Source organism: Corvus hawaiiensis, chromosome 24, assembly GCF_020740725.1.
Source record: "Corvus hawaiiensis isolate bCorHaw1 chromosome 24, bCorHaw1.pri.cur, whole genome shotgun sequence".
Lineage (NCBI taxonomy): Eukaryota > Metazoa > Chordata > Aves > Passeriformes > Corvidae > Corvus > Corvus hawaiiensis.
Window position 1 is genome coordinate 68,193 of NC_063236.1, and position 20,018 is coordinate 88,210.

Below are 20,018 nucleotides of genomic sequence, written 5' to 3' on the forward strand. Positions count from 1 at the left end.
GCTGGCCCCGGTGGCGGCCGGGCGGGGGGGTCCGGAGTGGACGGGGGAGGGCTCGGGGCCACCGGGGGAGGGTCCGGAGGGGCCGAGGGAGGGTCCGGGGGGCCCGGGGGAGGGCTCGGGGGGCTCGCGGGGAGGGCCGTCCCGGCTCGGGTTACAGCGCCCGGGGGGCGGCGGGGCCGGGACTTAAACGGGGCCGCGGGGCCGAGCGGGCACTGCCGGCCCCGGGCGCGGATCGGGCGCAGCCGCCTCGCCATGCCCGGACACCGCCCGGCCCCAGGCGGCCGCCGCTCCGAGCCCGTCGCCACCGGCCGGGTCCCCGCAGCCACCGGGGCCGCCCCCCGGCCGCCCCTCCTGCTCCTCCTCCTCCTCTGCCTCGCCGCCGCCGCCGCCGCGCAGGACCGGGACCTCCGTGAGTGGCCGGGGATGGGGACAGGGAGGGGACGGAGCGGGGACAGAAAGGGGGGAGCAGGGGAAAGTTTTGGGGCAGCGCCGGGGGGGGCGAGGGGGACACGTTGAGGGAAAGCTGGAGGAGGGGAGAGGGGGACAGCGCGGGGACACCGGGGAACAATGGGGACAGAGGGGACAGGGAGCGGAAAGGGGACGGGGGACAGCGGGGGACACCATGGGGACATCGTGGGACAGCGTAGGACGGTGTGGGATGGACGGGGAGAGTTTCAGAGTGGCAGGGGAGGACAGCTCGGAGCGTGGGGACACCAGGGGACAGCGGGAGGAGAGTGGGGGACACTGTGGGGACATCGGGGAAAGTGCCAGGGGAATGTGGGCGCAGGGGGGGCAGTGGGGGACAGGGAGGGACACGGGGGGACAGCACGAGGAGAGTTGGGGACAACGGGGGACAATGGGAAATGAAGTGGAACAGGGAGGGACAGCCTGGGGGACAGTGGGAGGACAAGGTGGGGCAGGGAGGGACAGCCAGAGTGGGACACTGGAGGATGGCACAAGGCAGGTGAGGACACCGTGGGAACGCTGGGGGACAGTCTGGGATCCAGGTGTGTGGCGTGGATGGAGTTTAGGGACGGTGGGGAGGGACAGGGACAGCCTGGGATGGCCGGGGGGGCACAGGTGGGACATGAGGACAGCAGGTGACAGTGAGGGGACAGAGGGACAGCCAGGGGTGTAGGAGATGAGCTGGGGCAGGGGGATTGGCAGAGACAGTGGGGGACAGGCTGGGGGCATGGGGGACTCCCTGGGATAGTGGGGGGACAGCCTGGGGACAGCAGGGTCTGGTTGGGGTCACAGGGTCCGGCTGGGACAGGGGGTGCACTGAGGGCCAGCCCTAGGCTATGTCCTGGGGACATCCCATGGGACACTGAGGTACAACCTGGGGTCCCAGGGGACACCTGGGGACCCTGGGGCACCTCCGGGGACACTGGGACACATCCCAGGGACCCTGAGGGGCACTCCGGGGACCCTTTGGATACCCGGGGACACCTGGGGGACATTCCACAGACCCTGGGGACACCTGGGGACCCCGGTGTGCAGCCTGGGAACACCAAGGCACCTCCTGGCGACCCCCCAGGAGTACCCGGGTACCTCTGGGCCACCTGTGAGTTCAGCCTGGGGACATCAACCCCCCTTGTCCCCGAACCTGTGGGGACACCGGTGCCACGGCCCGTGTGCCACCAGAGCCGCGGGGACCTCGGGGACATCCGGGGGGACCCGGGGAAGGGGCGGGGGGGTGGGCGCTGCTCGAGGCTGCGTCCCCTTCGCTGCTTCGGGGCCTCCTCGGGGGCTCAGAGCGGGGCTGGCACTGCCACCACCCCCCTGCCGGCTGTCCCCGCGCTGTCCCCGCAGCCGAGGCTGGCAGCTGCCTGCAGGACGGGGCTGGCAGTGCCACCACCTCCCTCCTGGCTGTCCCCGCGCTGTCCCCGCGCTGTCCCCGCGCTGTCCCACTCACCGGGGCTTGGGGCCCCATTGGTGTCCCCTTCCTCCTGCTCCCCGTGCTCAGGCAGGGCAGGCACTGCCGCCACCCCCCTCCTGGCTGTCCCCGCGCTGTCCCCGCGCTGTCCCCGCGCTGTCCCCGCAGCCGAGGCTGGCAGCTGCCCGCAGAACGGGGCTGGCAGTGCCACCCCCCTTACCCCGCGCTGTCCCCGCGCTGTCCCCGCGCTGTCCCCGCAGCCGAGGCTGGCAGCTGCCTGCAGGACGGGCACCGCTACAGCGACAAGGACGTGTGGAAGCCGGAGCCGTGCCGGATCTGCGTGTGCGACACGGGGACAGTTCTGTGCGACGAAATCACCTGCGAGGAGCTGCGGGACTGCCCCAGCCCCGAGATCCCCTTCGGAGAGTGCTGCCCCATTTGCCCCAGCGAGCAGCCCAGCGGTTGTAATTTATTTATTCCCCCTAATTAGTTAATTAATAAATAAATTACGCGGCCATGGATGGTGGCATCCATGCGGCAACACAGGGAAAAGGCAACTTCACCCAAAACAACTGGGGGAAAATCGTCCCCAGGGGAAAAAAAATCAGTTTTTACCCCCTGGAGATGGTGGGGTTGAAAATTTGGAGGTTTTGAGGTTTTTTAGATAGAAAAAAAATGGGGGGAAATCGGCCCCGGGGGCAGCCCGGTAGTTCTAATTTATTTATTTCCCCTTAATTCCTTAATTAATTACCTAGACATGGATGGCAGCATCCATGCGGCAACACGTGGAAAAGGAAACTTCACCCCCAAAAAAACTGAAAAAATCGGCCCCCGGGGAAAAAATCATTGAGGTTTTTAGCCCTGGTTGAGAATATGGAGGGTTTGGGGATTTTAGACAGAAAAAAATGGAGGAGAGGCAGGAGGGGATTTACACCCCCGGCAAAGGGGTTTGGTGGAAATCCCCTGAAATTGTGGGATTTCACCCCAGAATGAAGGAAAACCCCTACCCCACTTCCTCCAAAACCCCGAAAGTTGCCTTTTTTTAACCCTTCCCTGCCCCAGCCAGGGGGGGATTAAAGGGTTGAGCGTCCCCCAAAAGCCTCCAAACCACCCCAAAAAAGCCCCCTCGCTGCTGGCCCCGCTTTGGGGGAGCCCCCAGTGCCCCCCCAGTTTGGCCCCACAGCCCCCCCCAGGATGGAGCCACCTTGTGTCGTCCCTGCCCCAAATTCGTGTCTTCTCCCCTCATTAATTTCTCTTTATTTTTCTTTTCTTTGGGGTACCCTACAGGGCAGCCCGGCCCCAAGGTGAGCAAATTTTGGGGGCGTTTGCCCTGAATTTTGGGGTGGGTGATTTTGGGGCTTTGCGGGGTTTCGGGGAGAATTTTGGGGCGGTTTTGGGGTCTCTGGGTTCATTCCTGAGGGGGTCAGCAAGAGGAATTTTGGGGTGGTTTTGGGGCCTTGGGGGGGGGGGTCAGAGAAAGGAATTTTGGGACAGTTTTGGGGCCTTGGGGGAGGGAGGGGTCAGAGAAAGGAATTTTGGGGCGGTTTTGGGGTCTCACCCTTTGCTTTGCCCCGCAGGGACAAAAAGGTGAACCCGGTGACATCAAAGATGTGAGTGGGGGGGACACCCCAAAAAAGGGCTGGGGGGGGGCGGGGTTGAGACATCCCAAAAAGGGGCTGGGACCCTCCCAGCCCTGATGTCGTCCCCCCTTTGTGTCCTCACAGGTTGTAGGACCCCGAGGACCCCCGGCCCACAGGTGGGAGTGGCTCCGGGCTGGGAAATTTCTGGAATTTTTGGGGGAGGGGGGATCTGGGGCGGGGGGGGGGAGGGGATTCCTGACCCCCCCTCCCATCCTGCTCCTCCCCTCCCCCTGCAGGGCCCCGCAGGTGAGCAGGGACAGCGAGGAGACCGCGGCGAGAAGGGGGAGAAGGTGAGAGGGACTCCCCTCAAATCCCTAAAAATCCTCTGTGAAACCCCCAAATCCCCAAAAATCCTCTGCGACCCCCCAAAAATCCCTAAAAATCCACTGGGAACACCTCAAAACCCCCTGTGACCTCCCCAAAAACCCAAAAAATCCCTTTTTTTGTCCCACCCAAAATACCCAAAAATCCCTTTTTTTTGTGCCCCCCCACCCCAGGGTGCCCCCGGTCCCCGGGGCAGGGATGGGGAACCCGGAACTCCAGGAAATCCCGGCCCCCCCGGCCCCCCCCGGACCCCCGGGACCTCCTGGCCTGGGCGGGGTGAGTATTTGTGGGAGGGGTTAGGGTTAGGGGGTTAGGTTGGGGGGTAGATGGGATTTGGGGGGGGATTGGGGGGGGTTTTGAGGGGAATTTGAGGGTGTTTTCATGGAAATTTGGGGAAACTTGAGGGGGATTTGGAGGGGATTTTGGGAGGTTTTGAGATGATTTGGGGGGGATTGAGGAGACCTAGGGAGGTTCTGAGGGGGGGGTTGGGATGATTTGAGGCGTTTTGAGGGGAATTGGGGGGATTTTGAAGAGTTTTGAGGGGGGTTTGGGGGACTTGAGGGAATTTGGGGTGGTTTTTGAGGGAATTTGGGTGGGTTTTGAGCGCAGTTGCGGAGGTTTGATGGTAATTGGGTTTTTTTGAGGGGAATTTAGGGTTTTTTTTGGGGGTGTCTGGGGTGCTGAGCCCCCTTTCCGTGGCAGAACTTTGCGGCTCAGATGGCCGGGGGCTTCGACGAGAAGGCTGGAGGGGCTCAGATGGGCGTCATGCAGGGACCCATGGTAACATCCCCCCAAAATCCCCCCAAATCCCCTCAAAATCCCCCCAGACCCCCTCAATCCCCCCCAAATCCCCACAAAACCTCCCCAAATTCCCCTCAATTCCCCCCAAATCCCCCTCCAAACCCCTCCCCACCCCTGTGCAGACTGATCCCATTCGGGACCCCACTCCAGGATCCCCAGTTCTGGGGGGTCTCCCCAATTTTGGTGGCTTTGGGGGTGTCCCCCCCCGTGTGACATCGCTGTGTCCTCCCAGGGCCCCATGGGACCCCGCGGCCCCCCCGGGCCCCTCCGGCTCCCCTGTGAGTATTGCCCACCCCCCCCAAATTTTGGGGAGTCCAGGCTGGCTGGTGCCACCCCCACTGATGTCACCTTGTCCCCACAGGGTCCCCAAGGATTCCAAGGCAACCCCGGCGAACCCGGCGAGCCTGGCGCTGCTGGTGAGTGTCCCCAAATGTCCCCAAACCCCCTCAAATCAGGGCACTGCCACCCCTCAGCGCCACTCATCTCCACCTCTCTGTCCCTTTAGGTCCGATGGGTCCCCGGGGACCTCCAGGACCTCCTGGAAAACCCGGGGGGTGACGACGTGAGTGACATTTGTGACATTCAGCTGTGGTGGCAGCTGCCGAAGCTGAGCTGAGAAGGGACAAAAAGTGACATTTTTGTGTCCCCAACCCTCTCAAATCCCATTTTCCCGCAGGGTGAGACCGGCAAACCCGGGAAATCCGGCGAGCGCGGCCCCCCCCGGCCCCCAGGTGAGCGTGGCACCGGTGGCCCTGCGACAAAGCCACCGCTGTCCCCTCGCTGTCCTCTCCCTGTGCCCAACTCGCCCCTCTCCTGCCCGCAGGGCGCTCGTGGCTTCCCCGGGACCCCGGCCTGCCTGGAGTCAAAGGCCACCGGGTGAGTGCGTGTCCCCTCCCTGTGTCCCCCGTGTCACCCCCGGAGTGGCTCTGTCACTGTCCCACCCCTGCTGTGTCCCTGTCCCCAGGGCTACCCGGGCCTGGACGGTGCCAAAGGAGAGGCGGGAGCGCCCGGAGCCAAGGTGAGAAGGGGTGACAGTTCCTGGGGCTGGGGACAATTCCCCGGCTCTGGTGACCGTCCCCATGGGCCCGGTGAGCATCCCTGTGACACCCGGTGACCGTCCCCTGGCTCCGGTGACCGTCCCAGTGACACCAGGGGACCGTCCCCGTGCCGCGCTCACCGCTGCTCCTCCCCGCAGGGCGAGTCCGGCTCCCCGGGTGAGAACGGCTCCCCCGGCCCCATGGTGAGTCCGGCGCTGGGAGAGGGAAACTGAGGCACGCCCGGGGAGTGCTCGGGAAGGGGCAGCACCCCCGGGCCTCACCTGTCACCCTCTGTCCCCGCAGGGTCCCCGTGGGCTGCCTGGAGAGCGAGGACGCCCCGGCCCCTCGGGCGCTGCGGTAAGTGCGGTGTCACCCGCGGCCCTGGTGGCACCTGGGGGTAGCAGGGGGGACCTGTCCCCCCCCCGTGGAGACCCCCTGTGACCGCTGTCACCCTCTCCCTGCAGGGCGCTCGTGGCAACGACGGCCTCCCTGGCCCAGCCGGACCCCCCGTAAGTCCAGGGGGGTTTGGCACATCCCCGGACCTTGCGTCACCCCCCCGAGGAGACAGCGGGGTCCCCCAGGACACCCCCGAGCCCGGGGGGACCCTCACGCTCCTCTCGCCCCCAGGGTCCCGTCGGCCCAGCAGGAGCCCCCGGCTTCCCCGGTGCCCCTGGCTCCAAGGTGAGGGGAGAGGGACGATCCCGGTGGGGACAAGAGGGTCGCGGTGTCACCCTGACCCTCTTTGTCACCTCCCCCTAGGGTGAAGCAGGTCCCACAGGAGCGCGGGGACCCGAGGGTGCCCAGGGGCCCCGCGGAGAATCCGGGACCCCCGGCTCGCCCGGCCCCCGCCGGCGCCCCCGTAAGTCCCTGTGTCCCCTCGCCCTGGTGGCTCTGTCCCCGCCGTGTTGTCCCCTGAGCTGGGAGAGGCGGGGACGGGGCCGGATCCGGGGAAACTGAGGCACGGAGCTCAGCGGGGTCTGCTCGTAGGGGAACCCAGGTACCGATGGCATCCCCGGAGCGAAGGGATCGGCGGGTGAGCGGGGACGGGGACAGGGATGGGGACAGGCGTGGGAATGGGGTTGGGAACAGGGATGGGAATGGGGACGGGGATGAGGACAGGGATGGGGATGGGGACAGGGACAGAGACAGGGATGGGGTGTCCCAGCGAGTCCCTGGGACTGGGAGGGGACTGGCCCAGGGTGAGGAGCAGCTGCGCTGGGATTTGGAGACATTTGAGTCCCCTGGGGGGGCACTGAGGGATGGGGGATGGGGGCCACTGGGGAGTATTGGGGGGACAGTGAGAGTGCTGAGGGACACTGGGGGACACGGAGATGAGGGGGCATATTGGGGGGACGCTGGGGGACACCAAGGGGACAGTGGGGGACACTGGGTGACATGGAAATGTGCGGAGACACCAGTGGGACGCTGGGGGACACTGGGGCTGCAGGGACAAGGTGGGATTTGAGCTGCTGGGGGACAGGAGCTGCTGGCGGAGGGGGGGGACACAGGGGACACTGGGGACACTGAGGGGAGCATGGGGACGGTTCGGGGTCCCTGATGTCCCCCGGTGTCCGCAGGGCGCCCCGGGCATCGCTGGCGCTCCAGGATTCCCCGGCCCCCGCGGCCCGCCCGGACCTCAGGGAGCCACCGGCCCGCTGGGCCCTAAGGGACAGACGGTGAGAGACCCCCGATGGCCCCCGGGGACCCGACCACGCCCGCTGACCGCACCCCGGACACTGACCACGCCCAGTGACCGCGCCCCGGACACTGACCACGCCCCGTGACCACGCCCCTGGCACCGCCCACGCCACGCCCACTGACCACACCCCAGCCAGGGGATGAACACGCCCCTTCTGCCCCAGGCCACGCCCCCTTAACACCTTCCCCTTTTGGGTGTCCCCTCCCCAAAGCCACACTCGGGTCACTCCAGGGTCACTCCCGGGTCACTCCCCGGGCACCCGGCCCTGACCCCTGAGGGGACACTGGGGGGGGGGGGGAGGGAGGGGGAAAGGGGTGGGAATGGGGACAGGGATGGGGACAGGAATGGGATCAGAAGTGGGGACATGGATGGGATGGGAATGGGGACGAGGGCCTGGAGGCCAGGCCGGGGTTGGGGTGGGGACAGCCCTAAGGACGCTGTGACTTTGTCGTCCCCCTCCCCAGGGCGAACCCGGCATCGCGGGCTTCAAAGGCGAGCAGGGACCCAAGGGAGAGACGGTGAGTGTGGGGGGGGCACCCAGAGCCCCCGGCCAGGGTCCAGCCCTGACCCCTCACTGACCACCTGAGTGTCCAGCCCCAGCCCCATCACTGCCCCTCCAAGGGTCCAGCCCCCGCCCAAGGTCCATCCCCGACCCCTCGCTGCCCACCCGGAGGTCCAGTCCCAGCCCCTCATTGCCCACTCGAGTGTCCATCCCTGACCCCTCCCTCCCCATCCCAGTGTCCGTCCTCAGCCCCGTGTCCATCCTCAGCCCCTCTGTCCCCACCGTCACCGCCTCGGCCCTAATGAGTTCATTCCCCTAACGAGGCCCCTCGAGGGGCAGCGTCCCCCTCCCCGCGGGGGGACAGTGGCGGGGGTTGATGGGACAATGGCCGCAGTGTTCGCGTGTCCCCCCTTGGGGACATCCCTCCGCCTTGGGGACATTTTCCCCTCGCCTCATTAACCACCCTCAATGGGGCCCCGCCGAGCCCGGCGCCAGCAGGGACATGAGGGGGGACGCGAGGGGGACTCGGGTTTATGGGATTTGTCCCCAGAGGGGTTGGGGAGGGGACGAAGGCTCCTCGTGACCCGTTTTCCTCCTTGTCCTCAGGGCCCCGCAGGACCCCAAGGTGCCCCTGGACCGGCCGGGGAGGAAGGGAAGAGAGGAGCCCGCGGAGAGCCCGGAGCTGCCGGACCTTTGGGGCCACCTGGAGAGAGGGTCTGTGGTCACCCTGATCCCAAAACATGGACCCTGATCCCCAAAAACTGACCCCAATCCCAAAAAAACTCCCCTGACGCCAAAATCCTCCTCCTCTTCCTCCTCAGGGCACTCCCGGCAACCCCAAAAAACCTTCCCAGACCCCAAAAACCAACCCCGGATCCCAAAAATATTCCGCAGATCTCAAAACAACTCCCTTGACCCCACAAATCCTCGTCTTCCCCCACAGGGCGCTCCCGGCAACCGCGGCTTCCCCGGGCAGGACGGGCTGGCCGGCCCCAAGGTGGGACTTTGGGGACACTAGGGGTGTCCCAGGGGTGACAACCCCGAATCCACCCCAAATGCCCCCAGATCCCCCCAGACTGACCCCAAATCCCCCCATCCCGCAGGGGGCCCCAGGTGAGCGTGGCCCCGCTGGCCTGGCCGGCCCCAAAGGAGCCACCGGCGACCCCGGACGCCCCGGAGAGCCCGGCCTGCCCGGAGCCAGGGTGAGGGACAGCAGTGACCCCAAAAACGGGGACGGGGGTGGCACCTGTGGGGTCTGGAGGGTGGGTGAGGGGGCTTGAGGTTGGTAAGCTGGTTTTGGGGGGGCTAAATGTGACTTCGGGGTCGGTGAGGGGGTTTTGGGTTTGGTTAGGGTGTTTTTCAGGTCAATAAAGCGATTTTGGGGTTGGTTTAAGGTGATTTTGAGGTTGGTAAAGGTGATTTTGGGGTCGATAAGGTGCTTTTGGGTCACTAAGGTCCTTTTGGGGTTAGCCAAGACACCCTTTGGCATCAAGACCTTTTTTGGGGTTTCGTCTGGTGCTCTTTTGCGCTAATTAAGACCATTTGGGGTTATTTAAGACGCGCTCTGCTAATTCCAACGCTCTTTGGGATTCCCAAGGTGTATTTGGAGTTTCCAAAAATCCCCTCTGGGGTTCCCCACTCCTTGTGCGGAGCACAGCTGCCCTTTGGGGTCACCCCATGGCCATGGGGTCAGGCCCCCCACACCAAGGGATGTCCCCAAACCCTTTTTGTCCCCACAGGGTCTCACTGGCCGCCCTGGGGATGCCGGACCCCAAGGCAAAGTCGGCCCCACGGTGAGTGACACCCCATAAGGGGTTTGGGGTTGTTTGAGGTTTTTTGGGGTTTGGGGTGGGGTCCTGACCCCTCTGTCCCCACAGGGTGCCCCCGGTGAGGACGGGCGCCCCGGACCCCCCGGCCCGCAGGGGGCTCGGGGCCAGCCTGGCGTTATGGGGTTCCCTGGTCCCAAAGGTGCCAACGTGAGTATGGGCCCTTTTTTACCCCTAAAAAAAAAAAACCCTGGAATTCTCCCCGGTGCCTGGAACCCCAGATCCTCCATCCTTTTTTAGGGTGAGCCTGGAAAAGCCGGGGAAAAAGGACTTCCTGGAGCGCCGGGGCTGAGGGTGAGGTTTTCTGTCCCCACAAACCCCAAAAAGTCCCATTTTGGTGCTGCTCCACCCTAAAAGCCCCCGAGGGGGAAACTGAGGCGTGGGAAGGGGGGAAATGGGATTTATGGGATTTGGGGCTCAGCGGGGTTTCCCTTCTCTGTAGGGACTTCCCGGCAAGGACGGAGAGACTGGAGCTGCTGGGCCCCCAGGACCTGCTGTGAGTGAAACAGGGCAAGCGTGGGATTGGGGCTAAAAATCCCAAATTTGGGCTAAACACCCCCCAGATCTGCTGGGGGATCCCAAAACCCACAAATCCCCGGCCCACATGGTCCTGGGGCTTTTGGGATCCCCAAAATCCTGGGGGTGGGGGGGAGGTGGGAAGCCTGAAACCCCAAAGGTTTGGGGGTCCTTGAGCTCTGTCTCTTGTGGATTTTGGGGGTCCCCAAAATTTTGGGGTGGGAGAAGCCTGAAAAGGTTTTTGGGGTCCTTGAGCAGCATCCATCCCACAGGGCCCCGCAGGGGAGAGGGGAGAGCAAGGAGCCCCCGGCCCCTCTGGCTTCCAGGTGAGCACTGGGATTTGGGATTTGGTATTTGGGGTTTGGGATTCGGGATTATTTGGGGTTTGGGGTGGGGGTGGTGCCACCCCAACCCCGGAGTCTCACTGTCACTGCCTTCACGTGGCTCCTGTCCCCTCCCAGGGGCTGCCAGGGCCACCAGGTCCCCCCGGCGAGAGCGGCAAACCTGGAGATCAGGTGAGACCCCCCCCCTTTCCCCCCCCAGGTGGGGTCGGGACCCCCAAATCTGCCAGGCCTGACCCCAAACCCGTTTGTCCCCTTCCCACAGGGTGTTCCCGGAGAAGCTGGAGCCCCCGGGCTCGTGGGTCCCAGGGTAAGTGTCACCTGTGAGGGGTGCAGGGGTCCCACAGTGTCACCTGTGAGGGGTGCAGGGGGGGTCCCAGGGCATGGTTGTCCCCACCCAGGGCCACCAGCTCCGTGCTGGTTCTGTCCCCATCCCACCCCCCGGTGCCACCCATCCCGGTGTCCCCTCCTGAGCTGTCCCCGCTGTCCCCAGGGCGAGCGCGGCTTCCCCGGTGAGCGCGGCTCTCCCGGCGCCCAGGGCCTGCAGGGGCCCCGCGGCCTCCCCGGCACCCCCGGCACCGACGGACCCAAGGTGGGTGAACCGATGGGGCAGCGCCGGGGGGCTCAGTGCCAGCACGGTGGGGGTGGCACCCCAATAATGTCCCTTTGCTGCTTTAGGGCGCCACTGGCCCCGCCGGCCCCAACGGCGCCCAGGGACCCCCAGGGCTGCAGGGGATGCCCGGGGAGAGAGGAGCAGCCGGAATCGCCGGTCCCAAGGGGGACAGGGTGAGTGAAGGTGACATGGGGGTCACAAGGTGTCACCAGGGCCACCAGGGCTCAGCTGGGCTCACGCTGGCCCTGTCGTGCCCCGCAGGGAGACGTCGGAGAGAAGGGACCTGAGGGAGCCCCCGGAAAGGACGGAGCTCGCGTGAGTGAGACGGGGACAGGGGGAGGAGGGGGCCGGGCAGGGACACTCATGGTGGCCAGCCTGGGACACTCATGGTGGCCAGTCAGGGATGTTCATGGTGGCCAGTGAGGAACACTCTTAGTGGCCTCATCCTCATGGTGGCCACCCAGGGCCCCTCCCGGTGGCATCACCATCCCCTCTGTCCCCACAGGGTCTGACCGGTCCCATCGGCCCCCCCGGCCCTGCTGGCCCCAACGGCGAGAAGGTGAGACCAGGGTGGCCCCACGCTGCTCCCGCCTGGATAGACCCCAGCGGATCCCTGGGGCAGATCCCACCCTGACCCCACAACTATCCCTCCTTCTTTTCCAGGGCGAGTCCGGCCCCCCCGGCCCATCTGGAGCCGCGGGTGCCCGCGGTGCCCCTGTAAGTGCCACCTGTCCCCCCCCCCCGGTGCTGCCGGTGCCACCTGTCCCCACTCCGGTGCTGACAGTGCAACATTTGCCCCATTCCCTCAATTTTCCCCCCATTACCCCCACAGGGAGAGCGTGGAGAGCCCGGGGCCCCCGGCCCCGCTGGATTCGCCGGACCCCCGGTGAGTTCTGTCCCCGCTCTGTCCGTGTCCCCGGTCCATCCCTGTGACCTCAGTCTGGCTCCGGCTGCTGACTGCTGACCCTTTCCCAGGGTGCTGATGGACAACCCGGAGCCAAGGGCGAGCAGGGGGAGCCCGGCCAGAAGGGCGACGCCGGCGCCCCCGGGCCCCAGGGTCCCTCCGGGGCTCCAGGCCCGCAGGTGGGTCCAGCTGGGACCCCCCAAATTGGGGCTGAGCCCTTCCGGGGGTCCCTCATCCCAGGAGTTCCAGGAATCGCCGCATCCTGACTGTCCTCACCCTTTTTCTGCTTCTTCCCAGGGTCCCACTGGTGTCACCGGCCCCAAAGGAGCCCGGGGCGCTCAGGGTCCCCCGGTGAGTGTGGGGGGATGGGGGAGGGGATGGGGGTGGGAATTAGGGGATGGGGGAGGGGCGGGATCTGAGCTGCTCTCGCCTCCATCCCCAGGGAGCCACCGGATTCCCCGGAGCTGCCGGACGCGTTGGACCCCCTGGCCCCAATGTGAGTGTGGGGGAAACTGGGATCACTGAGGGGAAGCTGGGATCACTCGAAGCAGCCAAGATCTCTTGGGAAGATCTGGGATCACTCAGGATAGTTGGGATCACTGGGGGAAAACTGGGATCGTTTGGGAACAGCTCATTTGGGGACAGTTGGGATCATCTGGGGGCAGCCAGGATCCCTCAGGAAGCTCTGGGATCACTTGGGACAGTTGGGATCAGCCGGGATCGCCGACCCCCAGCTCTGGGGCTGGGCAGCCGCCACTCCCCACGATGTCCCCGAACCAAAGCCACCCCCGGGTGCCACCCACCTTCCAAAGGGACAGTTCCCAGCGCTCTCCAACCCCTGGGCAGCGCCAGGACTGGGATCAGGAATGGCTCAGGGATGGATCAGGACTGGGATCAGGAATGTCTCAGGGATGGATCAGGAACATGGAAACCTCTCCTGTGTTCGCTCTAACCCTGATCTCTCCCCCCAGGGTAACCCCGGCCCCCCTGGCCCCCCCGGCTCCGCGGGCAAGGACGGCCCCAAGGGCGCACGGGGCGACGCAGGACCCCCGGGCCGGGCGGGGGACCCGGGGCTGCAGGGCCCCGCTGGCCCCCCCGGCGAGAAGGGCGAGCCCGGCGAGGACGGCCCCGCGGTATTTGGGATTTGGGGACACCCCCCCGGACCCTCTGCCACCCCCCCGAGTGGCGCTGACCCCTCTCTGTGTCCCCGCAGGGTCCGGACGGCCCCCCCGGTCCCCAAGGGCTGGCAGGACAGCGCGGCATCGTGGGGCTGCCGGGGCAGCGTGGCGAGCGTGGATTCCCGGGGCTGCCCGGGCCCTCGGTGAGCGGAACCCCAAAAAACCCCACAGTCCAGGAAGAAATGGGAGCTCATCAGAGGCAATTTCGTGGCGCGGAAGGATTTCGGGAGGGTGCAGAGTGGTGGAAGCTGCTCATCCCCATCCCGGCGTTTCTGGGATCGCAGCTCTTTCCATGCCCAAAAAATGTCCCAAAATCTCCCAAGGCTTTTCCCCACTGACCCGGCCGCGCCCAGAGCAGCATGACACCTTTTCCATAAGAATTTGCCACCATTCCCACCTCTTTCCCACCGGGAATTTGTGCCCCCCCGAGCTCTGGGGAAAGTTTGTGGCCGATGAAGGTTTGAATTCCCTGCCTTTCTCCCGATTTCCTGCTGCTCTTCCACCCTCAATCCGAAGGGGTTTGGGGCCAAATCCCGGCTCTGTTCCGCATCCCTGGGACAGCCAGGGATGTGCAGGGATTCGGGAGGATTTAATTCCTGCACGGAAATTCCGAGAGCTGTGAGCCGGAGCCGCAGTTTTTGTGCTGCTCCAGCCTGGAAAACGGGATCGGCGGGGCTGGGAGAGGAGGATGAGGGCTCAGGGATGTGGAGCGGCAGGAATTGGGAATTACGAGACCTCCCCAGATCATCGTGGAATGGTTTGGGGTGGGAAGGGACCTTAAGGATCGTCATTCTCACCCCTGGAATTGTCCCTGGACGGGGCTTGGAGCCACCCGGGAGAGCAGCAGGTGTGGGATAAACGGGGCTGGATGAGCTCGAAAGTCCCTCCCAAAAAACTCCGCGATTCCATGATCCCGTTCCAGGGCTCAGAAATCCCTGAGGGATGCACGGAAAAGTGGAATAAAGGCCCAAATCCGATATTTCCCAGCCCCTTGAGCAGTGATCTCTCATCCCGGACTCACTCCCGCGGGGGTTTTCCCGGTTATTTTTAGGGAGAGCCTGGAAAACAGGGAGCGCCTGGATCTGCTGGAGACCGCGGACCCCCCGGCCCTGTGGGACCCCCCGGGCTGACCGGGCCGGCCGGAGAGCCCGGACGGGAGGTAGGAAAATCGGGAATGTCTGGAATATCCAGGATGGATCCCTGGCTGATCCTGGGGCGGGGACAGCCCTAAGGGTGCTCCCGGAAAATGCCGGCGCGTTTTTGCCGTGGGATTTTGCTTGGAAAAAACAGTTTTCCCCCATCCCAAAGGCAAAAGCTGAATTTCTCCCCTTTTCCCAGGGAAGTCCCGGCTCTGACGGACCCCCGGGCAGGGATGGGGCGGCCGGAGTGAAGGTGAGCTCATCCCGGATTTCTCAAGAGCCCGAATTCCCGGGATTCCTGACCCTGGTCCCGGATCTCTCCCGTTATCTGTGTGTTCCCCAATCCCAGAGCCGGGATTCCCGGGATTCCTGATCCCATTCCCTGTTCCCAGGGCGATCGTGGCGAGACCGGCCCCGTGGGTGCTCCCGGTGCTCCCGGCGCTCCAGGAGCTCCCGGCCCCGTGGGACCCACTGGAAAACAGGGAGACAGAGGAGAGACGGTGAGCGGGACATGACGGGATCGGGGGAGAGGGAATTATCGGGAATCATCCCGAATCCAGGGCATGGAGCTGTTCGAGATCATCCGGGAATGGCACCGGGAACAGCTCCTGAGGATTCCCGAGGATTCCCGGGATCCTGGTTTGGGATCTGCCTGGGAGCTCCAGGAGATAAAACTTGGAATGAACTGGGAGCTCCAGGAGTTGGAAATTGGAATATCTGCAGTGCCTGGGAATCCCAGGAGATAAAACTGGGAATGAGCCGGGAATGCCAGGAATTAAATCTGGGAATATCTGCAGTGCCTGGGAATCCCAGAAAGAACTCTGCTCCTTTCTCCCACAGGGTGCTCAGGGTCCCATGGGTCCCTCCGGCCCCGCTGGCGCTCGGGGGATGCCGGTGAGTGATTCCCGCACATCCCGCCCGGAATTCCCACTTGGGATCCCGGTTTGGGGTCCCAGTTTGGGATCGGCCCTGCTCCTGAGCCGCTGTGTCCCCCTTGCAGGGTCCCCAGGGCCCGCGCGGTGACAAAGGCGAGGCGGGGAGAGGCCGGTGAGCGTGGCCTGAAGGGGCACCGGGGCTTCACCGGGCTCCAGGGGCTGCCCGGGCCCCCCGTAAGTCCCAGGATTTGGGATCACAGCCTCCCATGGATCCCAAATCCCCCATTCTACACCCCAAACCCCACATCTCACATCCCAGCACCCCAAATCCTGAATCTCACATCCCAAATCCCACATTCCCACACCCCAAATCCCACATCTCCCATGGGATCCAAAACCTTCCACCTTCCCATCCTTCCCAGGGTCCTTCTGGAGACCAAGGCGCTGCCGGGCCTGCGGGTCCCTCCGGGCCCAGGGTAAGTCCTGGGATTTTGGGGGAAAAACAGAAAAAAGTGGGGGAAAACATAAAAGGAGCCACCTCTGAGCCCCGCCTGATCCTGGAATTTTGGGGGGAAAACAGAAAAGGAGGGAAAAGCAGAAAAAGGGGCACCTCTAAGCCCCCCCTGGGTGCAGGGTAAATCCTGGAATTTTGGGGAAAAGCGGAAAAGGCGGCACCCCCTGGCTCGGTGCCACGCCCAGGGGTGGCAGCTCCGTCCCTGACACACCCCGAGCCCCTTTTGGTGTTTTTCAGGGTCCCCCCGGCCCTGTGGGCCCCTCGGGCAAGGATGGCTCCAATGGGATGCCCGGGCCCATCGGCCCCCCCGGGCCCCGCGGGAGGAGCGGCGAGCCCGGCCCAGCGGTGAGCGGGGAACCGCGCGGGAGCGGATCCAGCGGGGCAGGGATCCAGTAGGGCAGGGTGATCCAGCAGAGGAGGCAGATCCAGGTGGCCAAGGGGTCAGGGTTAGGATGAGGGGAGGGGGATCCAGCAGAACAAAGGGATCCAGCAGAGGAGAAGGATCCAGAAGGATGAAGGGATCCAGAAGAGCAGGGGGATCCACGAGGAGAGGGGATTAGGGTTAGAATTAGGGGCAGGGGATCCAGCGGGGCAGAGGGATCCTGCGGGGGAGGGATCCAGTAGGATAGGGGGATCCAGAGAACAAAGGGATCCAGCAGGGCAGGGGGTTATGGTCAGGATTAGGGGCAGGGGATCCAGCTGGGCAGAGGGATCCTGCAGGGGAGGGATCCAGAGAACAAAGGGATCCAGAGAACAAAGGGATCCAGAGAACAAAGGGATCCAGCAGGGCAGGGGGTTATGGTCAGGATTAGGGGCAGGGGGATCCAGCTGGACAAAGGGATCCAACCCCCAGCCCACCCTGCCATGAGCTCACCCCCTCCCTCCCTCCCGCAGGGTCCCCCCGGGAACCCCGGCCCGCCCGGCCCCCCCGGACCCCCCCGGCACCGGCATCGACATGTCGGCGTTCGCGGGGCTGGGGCAGCCCGAGAAGGGCCCCGACCCCGGGCGCTACATGCGGGCGGACGAGGCGGCGCCGGGGCTGCGGCCGCACGACGCTGAGGTGGACGCCACCCTCAAGGCCCTCAACAACCAGATCGAGAGCATCCGCAGCCCCGAGGGCTCCCGCAAGAACCCGGCCAGGACCTGCCGCGACATCAAACTCTGCCACCCCGACTGGAAGAGTGGTGAGAGAGAGGCTCCGGCCCTGTGTCCATCCCTGCGGCCAATCCCTGCCTCCGTCCCTCTGTCCACCCCTGTCTCCATCCCTCCTCCATCCTTGTGTCCACCCCTTTGGCCGTCCGTGTCCATCCCTGCCTCTATCCCCGCCTCCACCCCTTCCTCCTCCTCCCCTCCACCACCCAAGTGGACACCCAGGATGGCGCTGACCTTCTCACTGACCCCCACCACCTGGCGGTCACTCACTCGGTGCCCTCCGGCCGCAGGCGATTACTGGATCGACCCCAACCAGGGCTGCACCCTGGACGCCATCAAGGTCTTCTGCAACATGGCCACGGGGGAGACATGCGTGTACCCCAGCCCCGGCAGCATCCCCAGGAAGAACTGGTGGAGCAGCAAGGCCAAGGAGAAAAAGCACGTCTGGTTCGCCGACACCATCAATGGTGGCTTCCACGTGGGTGTCCAGCCGAGATGGGGTCAGGGAAAGGGCTGGCGGTGGAGTTTTATGGAAAAGTTGGAGTTATGTCCTTCTTTGGGGTGAAATTTTTGGCTGTTCTATCAGATACTGGGTGATTTGAGGATTTTAAGGAAATCTTGGAGTTGATGTCCATCCTTGGGGTAGAATTGATGGGTTTTGGATCACATATTGGCTGATTTAGAGATTTTATAGAAAGTTTGGAGTTGATGTCCTTCTTTGGGGTGGGGTTGATGGGTTTTGTACCAGAACTGGTTGGTCCAGAGAATTTTATGGGAAAACTTGGAGTTATGACCTTCCTTAGGGTCAAATTCATGATTGTTGGATCAGAACTGGTTGATTTAGAGGTTTATGTTGGAAGTTTGGGGTTGATGTCCTTCCTTGGGGTGGAATTGGTGGTGGCTGGATCAGCTGTTGGGTGATCTTGAGGATTTTATGTAAAGTTTGGAGTTACGTCCTTCTTTGGGGTGAAATTTTTGGTGGTTCTATCAGATACTGGGTGATCTTGAGGATTATATGGAAATCTTGCAGTTGATGTCCGTCCTTGGGGTGGAATTGGTGGTCGTCGGATCAGAACTGGTTGATTTAGAGGCTTTTATGGAAATCTTGGCATCAGGCCGTGACACCTACACCCCTCTGGGAAAGCAAACTCTGGGAATCCCCCCAAAATTCCCAAAAAAAAAGCTGGCTGAAAGCCTCCCTTCCCCCTTGCAGTTCAGCTACGGTGCCGAGGACCTGGCACCCAACACGGCCAACATCCAGATGACCTTCCTGAGGCTGCTGTCCACCGAGGGCTCCCAGAACGTCACCTACCACTGCCGCAACAGCGTGGCCTACCTGGACGAGGAGTCGGGCAGCCTGAGGAAGGCCCTGCTCATCCAGGGCTCCAACGACGTTGAGATCCGCGCCGAGGGCAACAGCAGGTTCACCTACAGCGTGCTGGAGGATGGCTGCACGGTGCGTGCCGGGGCAGGAGGGAGGAAATCGGGGCAGAATCCTTAAGTCGTGGGATTAACGAGGTTGGAAGAGACCTCTGAGGTCAGCGAGGGCAGTTTGTGAGCCGATGCCACCTTGTCACCAAGTGCTGCCGCTCCAGGCTTTGCTTAAACACCCCCAGCTGGCGATGGCGTTCCAGGGATCCTCCAAACCCCATTTTCCGATGTTTTTCCCTCAGAAACACACCGGGAAGTGGGGCCCCTCAGTGCCTGACAATAAATTGGGGTTCAAACTGAGATTTAGAAGGTTTTAGAAAATTAAATAACACCTTTTTTGCCCGTTTTTCCCTCAGAAACACACCGGGAAGTGGGGCAAGACAGTCATCGAGTACCGCTCGCAGAAGACCTCGCGCCTGCCCATCGTGGACATTGCACCTATGGACATTGGGGGACCCGAGCAGGAGTTTGGGGTCGACCTCGGCCCCGTCTGCTTCTTGTAAAAAAAATGGATTTTTTTGGTGTGGTTGTTTGGTTTTGGTTGTCGTGGTTTTTGTTTGTTGTTGGTTTGGTTTTTGTTTTTTTTTAAAAAGCCCAGCCCGATTCCTTAAAAAAAAAAAAAAAACCACAAGAAATGGGATCCACCCCAAAAAGGAGCTGAGAAGTTCTGCACTGAAAGGGCTCACCCCGAATCAGGGAGCAACCACCTCGTGCCAACACCAGATTCGAAGGAAAAACCCATTAATATTTATTTATTCTCTTCCTGGAAGACCTGTTTTTGAGGTCAGGTGGAGGTGGGAATGTCAGTGATCCCTTTTTCCTGGAAAAAAATGGGATTTCGCCAGTCCAGGTATCAAAAATCCCCTCCCTGTCCCAAATTTTCCCCTTCCCCCAAGCAGGAGTGTTCATGTATAATATGAGTTTAAAAAACACACAAAAAAATTCAAAAAATGGTGCTATTCTTGTAAAACAAGTCTGTATTTTTTAACATCCGTTGGTATAAAATGAAAAAAAAATCTAAAAAAAAAACTTTTGGTGGAAAGTAAAAGTTGAGTTGGTTTTTCTTTTCGGGTGTGTTTGCAGCAATTAAAATCTTTCCTCCCCATTTCAACTATTGTAAAATTGCTTAGGTTAGGAAAAAATCCCTTTTAAATCCTCAGTTTGGGTTAAAACTGCAAATTTTTTTTGGTTGAGATACTTCAAACTAAGGGGGAAAAGGGGAAAAAATAAATTAAAAAAAAGCCAAAAAAGAGAAAATTTTGAAAGTGAAAATTTTGAAGTGGAAAATCTTGGAAAAGCAAGAGGTTTAATTGTGGAACTCTTGTCCCATAATTAGGATGGGGACAATCCTGGTGTCACCAGGGCAGGGGGTGGCTGTCCCCTCCTCCCCACGGATTTTATCCTATTTTTTACCTGCAAAAGCTCAATTTTGGGCTGTTTTGCAGCACTGGAAGTGGGAGACTCCGTGGCCCTCACCTCTTGTCCTGCCGTAAAAAATCCCGTATGGAAATTCCTCTCCTCCCCACACTGTTCATTAGAGGGGAAAAGCTCAGAAATGGGATTTTTTTTAATGATCTTGAAGAAAATCAGCCCAGTGACCCCGAAGAGCCCCAAACTTGCTTGGATTTCACATGCAGGAGGCCCCAGGCA

The 20,018-nt window shown here is 62.6% G+C and overlaps 1 protein-coding gene across 1 annotated transcript; it reads left to right on the top strand.

The window, feature by feature from the left end:
- Positions 1-232: 232 nt before the first annotated feature.
- Positions 233-19,416, top strand: LOC125337951 (collagen alpha-1(II) chain-like). The gene is given in 56 exon segments (XM_048328234.1): positions 233-409; positions 2,137-2,337; positions 3,164-3,180; positions 3,454-3,486; positions 3,601-3,632; positions 3,753-3,806; positions 4,014-4,116; positions 4,543-4,620; positions 4,874-4,919; positions 5,003-5,057; positions 5,147-5,203; positions 5,318-5,372; positions 5,465-5,517; positions 5,606-5,659; positions 5,837-5,881; positions 5,982-6,035; positions 6,143-6,187; positions 6,306-6,359; positions 6,438-6,537; positions 6,666-6,711; positions 7,257-7,354; positions 7,842-7,895; positions 8,486-8,593; positions 8,823-8,876; positions 8,983-9,081; positions 9,619-9,672; positions 9,757-9,855; positions 9,946-9,999; positions 10,148-10,201; positions 10,494-10,547; positions 10,683-10,736; positions 10,828-10,872; positions 11,056-11,154; positions 11,241-11,348; positions 11,437-11,490; positions 11,681-11,734; positions 11,839-11,892; positions 12,008-12,061; positions 12,151-12,258; positions 12,377-12,430; positions 12,522-12,575; positions 13,051-13,212; positions 13,293-13,400; positions 14,309-14,416; positions 14,596-14,649; positions 14,789-14,896; positions 15,237-15,290; positions 15,397-15,432; positions 15,434-15,505; positions 15,694-15,747; positions 16,023-16,130; positions 16,680-16,718; positions 16,720-16,969; positions 17,228-17,415; positions 18,151-18,393; positions 18,725-19,416. Coding segments are annotated over 56 exon segments (4,536 nt in total). The 5' UTR covers positions 233-252; the 3' UTR covers positions 18,872-19,416.
- Positions 19,417-20,018: the final 602 nt, after the last annotated feature.